Raw genomic sequence first — 10,646 nt, 5'->3', positions numbered from 1 at the left:
GGGTTATGAATATATCCTTAACTAGTCTGGCTAACACCTAACTTTCTGGGTTATGAATATATCCTTAGCTAGTCTGGCTAACACCTAACTTTCTGGGTTATGAATATATCCTTAACTAGTCTGGCTAACACCTAACTTTCTGGGTTATGAATATATCCTTAACTAGTCTGACTAACACAAAACTTTCTGGGTTATGAATATATCCTTAACTAGTCTGGCTAACACCTAACTTTCTGGGTTATGAATATATCCTTAACTAGTCTGGCTAACACCTAACTTTCTGGGTTATGAATATATCCTTAACTAGTCTGGCTAACACCTAACTTTCTGGGTTATGAATATATCCTTAACTAGTCTGGCTAACACCTAACTTTCTGGGTTATGAATATATCCTTAACTAGTCTGACTAACACAAAACTTTCTGGGTTATGAATATATCCTTAACTAGTCTGGCTAACACCTAACTTTCTGGGTTATGAATATATCCTTAGCTAGTCTGGCTAACACCTAACTTGAAGTCCTCCTGTCACAGCTCTCCCTGCAATATGAGTCACGTGAGCCGCGTCAGCCAGGCTAATCCTTAGTTATGATGAATGTAAAACAGTCAGTTGTAGGCTACTAATCTCATTAAGGTAGCCTACTTTAAGTAATAGGCTACAAAATCAAAGGATATATTTCACAAATTGCCCAAAACATGATAGGTAATTGATTAATTAAATAAATAAAATACATAAAGCAATATTACTCTCAACATTAGTTTTATTAAAACCTAATCCAAGACATAAATACAATTTAGGAAAAATATAATCTGATAAATAGCTACATACAAATCATCTCTCTTCGAAACAATCAGAATTGTGTCACAGCTTAGATATTTAGGGGATCTTTTGTCCAATGTATCTGATTTGATCTTCTTCTGGTGCATTCACCCAACAACCGCTTAAATCAGCATTGGAAATAGGCAAAATAAACTAGCTTGTCACTGGAAAACTTGGTTGTGATATATGGACATGTCCTGATAGGAGACATCTGGCATTAGGTAGTCTGTTTCCATGTGTGGCTCTGTGTTGTTGGTATATGATGTGGCCAGTGGCAGACAGTATTGATTATTGCTCTGGATGTTGCCCTGCAGTATCTCTTGACACCCCTGTCCAGACATGGAGCTGCCCTGGGGGAATTGTGGCATATCTTGTGAGTACTGGCATGGTGTGAAATACATTTTTCTTTTCAGACATGGGGTATCCTCGCTGAGTCCCAGCTGGGCAGACAGGTGGGAGATGTAGCTGATGGTGAGGCGCAGCGTCTCGATCTTGGTCAGAGTCTGTTCAGGAGGAGCCACAGAGGGGGGCAGGTAGGTCCTGAGGTGGTGGAGGGCTTTGGTCAGGTCTCTCATCCTCAGCTTCTCCCTCTCGCTGGCGCTCTCCCGCTTCTTCCCAGGGAACTTTGACCTAGACCGTCTCTTCTCCTGAGCTGGGAGTTCTTCCTTCCCCTGTCTTTTGGCAGCTTGGCTAATGCAGCTTAAAGGGTTCGTAGCCTCTTTCTCCTGAATAACTCCCCACTGGAAACAAGGGGGAGAGAAGCAGCAGGAGTCAACGGAGGAGGCAGGCGATAGGCTACTACAGGCACTGTAGTAACCAGGGTCTAAGGTGGGACAACCAGGCTCCAGCAAGGCATCACCGTCCAGCAGATGATCTCCAGCCTGAAGAAGCAAGAGTTTGGAGAATGCAGCCGTGTCCATGACTGCAGTGTTTCTGAGCAGCAGGGATCTTCAGTTCAGTCAGTCCTTGAAGAAGTTGTGAGGAGTACTGGGGCACCTCAGAGCTGCTCCCCAATTTATCCTGCAGACAGAGGTGTGATGTGTCACCTTCAATGGTCCCTTCAGGATGCCTGGACTACAAAGTGCCCAAGGAGAGATCACACTAGAGGTAGGGGGTCCCTGGGAAACACATCTTCCTAGAACCAGGTGTGAGGTAGCCGGCAAATTAGAATTAAGTCTGCATCAAGTTAAATAATTCATAGTGGGAGTGATTGTTTACAATTGGCTCATTCATCCCCCTCCTCTCCCCTGTGGCTATTCCCCAGGTCGTTGCTGCAAATGAGAACGTGTTCTCAGTCAACTTACCTGGTAAAATAACGGTAAAATAAAAAATAAAAAAAAATTGTTGTATTGAACAATTCACTAAGTTTGGCAGTAATGGATAGGATTGTATTGATTAATTTTGAATATGGGTAATATTTTGCAAATAACATTTTCATATTTGTTTTTTGGAATGCAGATTAAGCAAATAATTATAAACACCCAAAGTCTATCCAATTCTATTTCTATTAAACTGGAATAGTTTAGCAGAATCTCATCATTCTCCATGACCAATACTCCTCGGGCTCTCAACAGCCCTCAGTAGTAAAAGAAGTGTGCCAGCTGTAATGTGTGAAGAGGTCACACCTCGCCTCTGTTTAGACAAGCTCCTACACTGCCTTGAGAAATAGAGGTAGAGCTGTTTTGTCTATAATTTACTATTAATATTGAGAGAAAAAAAAATCTCCCTTCGTGCATACTAGGCCTACATTTAATGTCATATCACAAAAGATGGTGAGACGTTGTTATTCTGACAAGATCAAGGCGATGACCGTCTATGCGAGTGAATTAGTCATCTGATGCAAAAAGAGGCCCAATTGTCTGGGATATATCAATGTGATATCACACGTGGATGTAAACTACTCTGTAGTAATTGTTTTGTATACAATAATAATTGTAATAATAACTAATATTAACTTTAGATTTGGAAAGAGTAATTGTATTATAAACCATCTCTAACACCTTTTTCATATGAATAAACCCTGTGAACAGAAATAACGTTGTGTTATTGTGGTTTTAGCTGTTCTTCTGGCCCTGAGGTGTTATGTGACACCTCAACCTTTCTCAGCCCTGGCCATGTGGATTACAGTGGTTGTGGAACTGGTCTTAAGAGAATGTTCCCACAGAAGAGAGTGTCACATTTAACCCCTTTCCTCATAGGTGTAGAGCTGTGATGATGAGACTCAGAACATGGCCAGAACACACACACACACTTTTAAAAAGTGTCTCACAGCAACACAACCAATGGTTCTAATTCATTTCTACAGTGACTAAAAATACACTGAGTATATCAAACATTAGGAACACCTTCCTCATATTGAGTTGCACCAAGTAGCGATGTGTGTGGGTAAAATCACTGGGAAAAGCAAGACAGGAAAAAAATGTGCGTTGTTTGCTGTATAACCTGTTACTTCATACTGTATGCCTTGCCACTGTGATATATAGGGCTAAGGCCACAGCAATAACAAGACACAGTGGCAGAATAAACTCATTCACATGTTTGTTTCATCACAAAACCGTAGAGCAACATCTGTCCGGTGAAGGCCACAAATCCTATTGCATGTGTCAAACAGTTACATGTCCTACAGCATGGTCAAGAAAGTTAATGTTTCCAACATTTTCGGACGACTAAACAACTACTGATTTAGAGTTACTGCAAGTCGCGAAGAAAACAGGTGCTGCATCCACTATTCCATCACTGTTTCAACTTCAACATTTCAACATTTCAACATGATCTAATCACCAATGCTTTGTCTAATACAGTGACAACTAAAAGATACCAAAAACGATTTAGTCCAATCAGTAAGCTAAATATGATGTGTCTGTCCATGGTACTGATTTCTCTCTGTGTCTGTGTGCGTGCATGCAAATAGAAAAAGCATGTTGACTCACACTACTTGTAGCGAAATGAGTAGTGTGAGTCTTTCATGTTGCTAAACGGTCTATGACTCTGTAATACAGTTAGCGATGATTGTAGCATGTAAATCTTGGTGGGGCAAAAGAAAAGATGTGGGATGCATGCCAGCAAAGGCCCAACACAACACTAAACAATACATTAATTGCACTATAACAGTGACAAACGGTGGCCACAAACGGCCTACATAAAACTGTCCCAACAGCAGTCCCAATATCTTACCACTGCTACACCTGGCTATCAGCGGAGCCTTGTCTGGCAGTGAAACAGTTAATTTAGCCTAATTTACTGCCTTTTTAAAAAACATAGCTGATATGGCTGACTTTTTAAAACAAATGTGGTTTCTAATGCGAATTGAGATAGTGTCACGCCCTGATGTTTTCTTTATTATTTTGGTTAGGTCAGGGTGTGACTAGGGTGGGTATGCTAGTTTTGTCTTGTCTATGGTTTTTGTATATCTAGGGGTTTGGTAGGTCTAGGTATATATATGTCTATGGTGGCCTGATATGGTTCCCAATCAGAGGCAGCTGTTTATCGTTGTCTCTGATTGGGAACCATATTTATGTAGCCATTTTCCCTTGGGTATTTGTGGGTTCTTGTCTATGTGTAGGTGCCTGTTCAGCACTGATTTGTATAGCTTCACGGTTTGTTTTGTTAGTTTTGTTCAGTGTTCATTCTTAGAATAAAGAAGAATGTACGCATACCACGCTGCGCCTTGGTCTCCTCCTTTTGACGGCCGTGACAGAAGAACCCACCATAAAAGGACCAAGCACCGTGTTAAGGAGGAATGGACCTGGGAGGAGATTTTGGACGCAGGCTGGGGAGTATCGCCTTCCGAGGGAGAAAATAGAGGCAGCTAAAGCGGAACGGCGATATTACGAGGAGAAATACCAACGAGGTAGGCCACAGGAACCCCAAGAAGTTTTTTTTGGGGGGGGCACATAGAGCCAGTCAGGGAGTCGGATGAGGAGTTCGACGCACGATTCTGGAGAGAGGTGCTAGCATGGAGAGCGCTGCAGAGCGGCGTACTGGGGAGTGTGTGACTGGTCAGACACCGTGTTACGCAGTGATGTGCACGGTGTCTCCAGTTTGCATTCATAGCCCGGTGCGCTCTATTCAGCCAGGACGCATTGTGCCAGCTATACACTCAAGATCTTCAGTGTGCCTCCACAGTCCAGTACGTCCTGTGCCTCCTCTCCGCACTCGCCCTGAGGTGCGTGTCCTCAGCCCGGTACCACCAGTTTCCCGGCACCACGCATCAGGCCTCCAGTGCGCTTCCACAGTCCAGTACGGCCTGTGTCTCTTCCCCGCACTCACCCTGAGGGGTCTCCAGCGAGGGTCTCCGATCCGGGGCCTCCGGCGATGATCCGCAGTCCAGAGCCTCCGGCGATTATTCACTGTCCGGGTCTACAAAGGCAGAGGGTTCAGTGTAAAGAGGGGGGGGGGGGGCGTCCAGAACCAGAGCCGCCACCGAGGGTAGATGCCCACCCCTATAAGTTCAGGTTTGCTGTCGGGAGATGCGCCAGGACCATTCACAGCTGAGCTCACTCAGTTCAGGTCAACGCTGATTGTCTCTTATTATTATATTATTTTTATCAAGGGAGGCCAAAGGCTCTCTGGTTTCCCTTGCATTCAGTGCTACAGGCGACAACAATGTCATACTCTTTTTGACCAGACAGCATCAGATAGATGCTTTCTCTGGTGATACATTCAACCTGTTGCGAATTGAAGGACATTAAACACAGAGAGACGAAAGACACACTATTTTGTGGAAGCCTGGCTTCCCTTGGTATCCATGAATACATGCCACTGGTTGCACTGCACCTACTACCATACCCCGTTCAAAGGCACTTAAATCTTTTGTCTTGCCCATTCACCCTCTGAATGGCACACATACACATTCCATGTCTCAATTGCCTCAAGGCTTAAAAATTCTTCTTTATCCTGTCTCCTCCCCTTCATCTACATTGATTGAAGTGCATTTAACAGGTGAGATCAATAAGGGATCATAGCTTTCACCTGGATTCACCTGGTCAGTCTATGTCACGGAAAGAGCAGGTGTTCCTAATGTAGAGTCACATTTGTTGAAAGTAAGGAGTAGGGGTAGAATTAATTAGTTGAGCGTCTACTAACTGATTTTTCTGGTTTTCTTAAAGAGACGTGGTGTGTGAGGAGACATCGCTGTGGCACGGACAGAACTGACATATGCAGGGATGGACAGGTCAGAAGGTAACATGTCCATGTCTTCTCCTAAACTCAGCCTAACCTCTGAATCTGACCCGTCTGAATGTATTCAAAAATGATTCTTATCTGTGTTTAGCTACTGGGTAGTTTATTGATGTTAATGAACACAAAATATGAGCCGGAATCCTTTGCCATGACTTTGTATCATGTAGTATTTTGTTGGTTACTATATCGAACTGTGTCATAACTCTTGCTTTGTATATTCTACTTTTCTCAACTCTAAAGGAGATTTGTAACATATGTGATTAATGTCCCTTAAACCAAAATAAGGGATAAGGATAAGAAAAATATTGCAGTCTTTAGGATCAAAGGTTGATTAGCAAATTAATATGAACTAGTTTCATTCCCAGCCTGCATGCTGGATTGTTTATTTACAACCTAAGTCTAAATCTTTGCTTTTGCCTGTGTGTATTGGTGTATTGAGGTTTCCATTAACACATCAAATGCCCTTGGTAAGCTGATGAAACAGGCGCTTATTTTTAATTCCCCAGATATCCAACACCTCACCTCCCCAGTGACACGCATATCCTAACTCATCCTCTCTCACATTAGGGGATAGTTAAGGTTGGTTAAAACCAGGGATCATACCTTCTCTCCAGACTGAGAGGTGTCAACACAGAGGATCAGTAATCTCTCTGGGGCTTGATACACAGTTGATACACAGTTGATACACAGTTGATACACAGTTGATAGATAGTTGATACACAGTTGATACACAGTTGATACATAGTTGATACATATCTGATAGATAGTTGATACATAGCTGATAGATAGTTGATACACAGTTGATACATAGTTGATAGATAGCTGATAGATAGTTGATACATAGCTGATACACAGTTGATACACAGTTGATACACAGTTGATACACAGTTGATACATAGCTGATAGATAGTTGATAGATAGTTGATACACAGTTGATACACAGTTGATACATAGTCGATACATAGTCGATACATATCTGATAGATAGTTGATACACAGTTGATACACAGTTGATACACAGTTGATACATAGTTGATACATAGTTGATAGATTGATACACAGTTGATACATAGTTGATACATAGTTGATAGATAGTTGATACACAGTTGATACATAGCTGATAGATAGTTGATAGATAGTTGATACACAGTTGATACACAGTTGATACCCAGTTGATACATAGCTGATAGATAGTTAATACATAGCTGATAGACAGTTGATACATAGCTGATAGATAGATAGTTGATTCATAGCTGATAGATAGTTGATACACAGTTGATACACAGTTGATACACAGTTGATATACAGTTGATACACAGTTGATAGATAGTTGATAGATAGTTGATAGATAGTTGATAGATAGTTGATACACAGTTGATACACAGTTGATACACAGTTGATACACAGTTGATACATAGCTGATAGATAGTTGATACATAGTTGATAGATAGTTGATACACAGTTGATACACAGTTGATACATAGTTGATACATAGTTGATACATATCTGATAGATAGTTGATACATAGCTGATAGATAGTTGATACATAGCTGATACACAGTTGATTCACAGTTGATACACAGTTGATACACAGTTGATACACAGTTGATACATAGTTGATAGATAGTTGATAGATAGTTGATACACAGTTGATACACAGTTGATACACAGTTGATACACAGTTGATACACAGTTGATACACAGTTGATAGATAGTTGATAGATAGTTGATAGATAGTTGATACACAGTTGATACACAGTTGATACACAGTTGATACATAGCTGATAGATAGTTGATACACAGTTGATACACAGTTGATACATAGTTGATACATAGTTGATAGATTGATACACAGTTGATACATAGTTGATACATAGTTGATAGATAGTTGATACACAGTTGATACACAGTTGATAGATAGTTGATAGAGAGTTGATAGATAGTTGATACACAGTTGATACATAGCTGATAGATAGTTGATAGATAGTTGATACACAGTTGATACACAGTTGATACATAGCTGCTAGATAGTTAATACATAGCTGATAGATAGTTGATACATAGCTGATAGATAGAGAGTTGATTCATAGCTGATAGATAGTTGATACATAGCTGAAAGATAGTTGATACATAGCTGATAGATAGTTGATTCATAGCTGATAGATAGTTGATACATAGCTGATAGATAGTTGATACATAGCTGATAGATAGTTGATACATAGCTGATAGATAGATAGTTGATTCATAGCTGATAGATAGTTGATACATATCTGATAGATAGTTGATTCATAGCTGATAGATAGTTGATACATAGCTGATAGATAGTTGATACATAGCTGATAGATAGTTGATACATATCTGATAGATAGTTGATACACAGTTGATACACAGTTGATACACAGTTGATACATAGTTGATACATAGTTGATAGATTGATACACAGTTGATACATAGTTGATACATAGTTGATAGATAGTTGATACACAGTTGATACACAGTTGATACATAGTTGATAGATAGTTGATAGATAGTTGATACACAGTTGATACATAGCTGATAGATAGTTGATAGATAGTTGATACACAGTTGATACACAGTTGATACACAGTTGATACATAGCTGATAGATAGTTAATACATAGCTGATAGACAGTTGATACATAGCTGATAGATAGATAGTTGATTCATAGCTGATAGATAGTTGATACACAGTTGATACACAGTTGATACACAGTTGATACACAGTTGATACACAGTTGATAGATAGTTGATAGATAGTTGATACATAGTTGATAGATAGTTGATACACAGTTGATACACAGTTGATACACAGTTGATACATAGTTGATACATATCTGATAGATAGTTGATACATAGCTGATAGATACTTGATACATAGCTGATACACAGTTGATTCACAGTTGATACACAGTTGATACACAGTTGATACACAGTTGATACATAGCTGATAGATAGTTGATAGATAGTTGATACATAGTTGATACACAGTTGATACACAGTTGATACACAGTTGATACACAGTTGATACATAGCTGATAGATAGTTGATAGATAGTTGATACACAGTTGATACACAGTTGATACACAGTTGATACACAGTTGATACATAGCTGATAGATAGTTGATACACAGTTGATACACAGTTGATACATAGTTGATACATAGTTGATAGATTGATACACAGTTGATAGATAGTTGATAGATAGTTGATAAATAGTTGATACACAGTTGATACACAGTTGATACACAGTTGATACACAGTTGATACACAGTTGATAGATAGTTGATAGATAGTTGATAGATAGTTGATAGATAGTTGATACACAGTTGATACACAGTTGATACACAGTTGATACACAGTTGATAGATGGTTGATACATAGTTGATAGATAGTTGATACACAGTTGATACACAGTTGATACATAGTTGATACATAGTTGATACATATCTGATAGATAGTTGATACATAGCTGATAGATAGTTGATACATAGCTGATACACAGTTGATTCACAGTTGATACACAGTTTATACACAGTTGATACACAGTTGATACATAGCTGAGAGATAGTTGATAGATAGTTGATACACAGTTGATACACAGTTGATACACAGTTGATACACAGTTGATACACAGTTGATACATAGCTGATAGATAGTTGATAGATAGTTGATACACAGTTGATACACAGTTGATACACAGTTGATACACAGTTGATACATAGCTGATAGATAGTTGATACACAGTTGATACACAGTTGATACATAGTTGATACATAGTTGATAGATTGATACACAGTTGATACATAGTTGATACATAGTTGATAGATAGTTGATACACAGTTGATACACAGTTGATAGATAGTTGATAGATAGTTGATAGATAGTTGATACACAGTTGATACATAGCTGATAGATAGTTGATAGATAGTTGATACACAGTTGATACACAGTTGATACATAGCTGCTAGATAGTTAATACATAGCTGATAGATAGTTGATACATAGCTGATAGATAGATAGTTGATTCATAGCTGATAGATAGTTGATACATAGCTGATAGATAGTTGATACATAGCTGATAGATAGTTGATTCATAGCTGATAGATAGTTGATACATAGCTGATAGATAGATAGTTGATTCATAGCTGATAGATAGTTGATACATAGCTGATAGATAGTTGATTCATAGCTGATAGATAGTTGATACATAGCTGATAGATAGTTGATACATAGCTGATAGATAGTTGATACATAGCTGATAGATAGTTGATACATAGCTGATAGATAGATGACTCATAGCTGATAGATAGATTATACATAGCTGATAGATAGTTGATTCATAGCTGATAGATAGTTGATACATAGCTGATAGATAGTTGATACATAGCTGATAGATAGTTGATTCATAGCTGATAGATAGTTGATACATAGCTGATAGATAGTTGATACATAGCTGATAGATAGTTGATACATAGCTGATAGATAGTTGATACATAGCTGATAGATAGTTGATACATAGCTGATAGATAGTTGATACATAGCTGATAGATAGTTGATTCATAGCTGATAGATAGTTTATACATAGATGATAGATAGATTATACATAGTTGATAGATAGTTGATACATA

The 10,646-nt window shown here is 38.9% G+C and overlaps 1 protein-coding gene across 1 annotated transcript; it reads right to left on the bottom strand.

The window, feature by feature from the left end:
* Nucleotides 1-930: 930 nt before the first annotated feature.
* On the bottom strand, nt 931-1,766 carry LOC129867212 (mesoderm posterior protein 2-like). Its single transcript, XM_055940468.1, has one exon. It carries the CDS (start codon nt 1,736-1,738, stop codon nt 980-982), a length of 759 nt encoding a protein of 252 aa, XP_055796443.1. The 5' UTR covers nt 1,739-1,766; the 3' UTR covers nt 931-979.
* Nucleotides 1,767-10,646: the final 8,880 nt, after the last annotated feature.

Source organism: Salvelinus fontinalis, chromosome 12 (assembly GCF_029448725.1).
Source record: "Salvelinus fontinalis isolate EN_2023a chromosome 12, ASM2944872v1, whole genome shotgun sequence".
Classification (NCBI taxonomy): domain Eukaryota; kingdom Metazoa; phylum Chordata; class Actinopteri; order Salmoniformes; family Salmonidae; genus Salvelinus; species Salvelinus fontinalis.
This window is presented reverse-complemented; position numbering and strand designations above follow the sequence as displayed.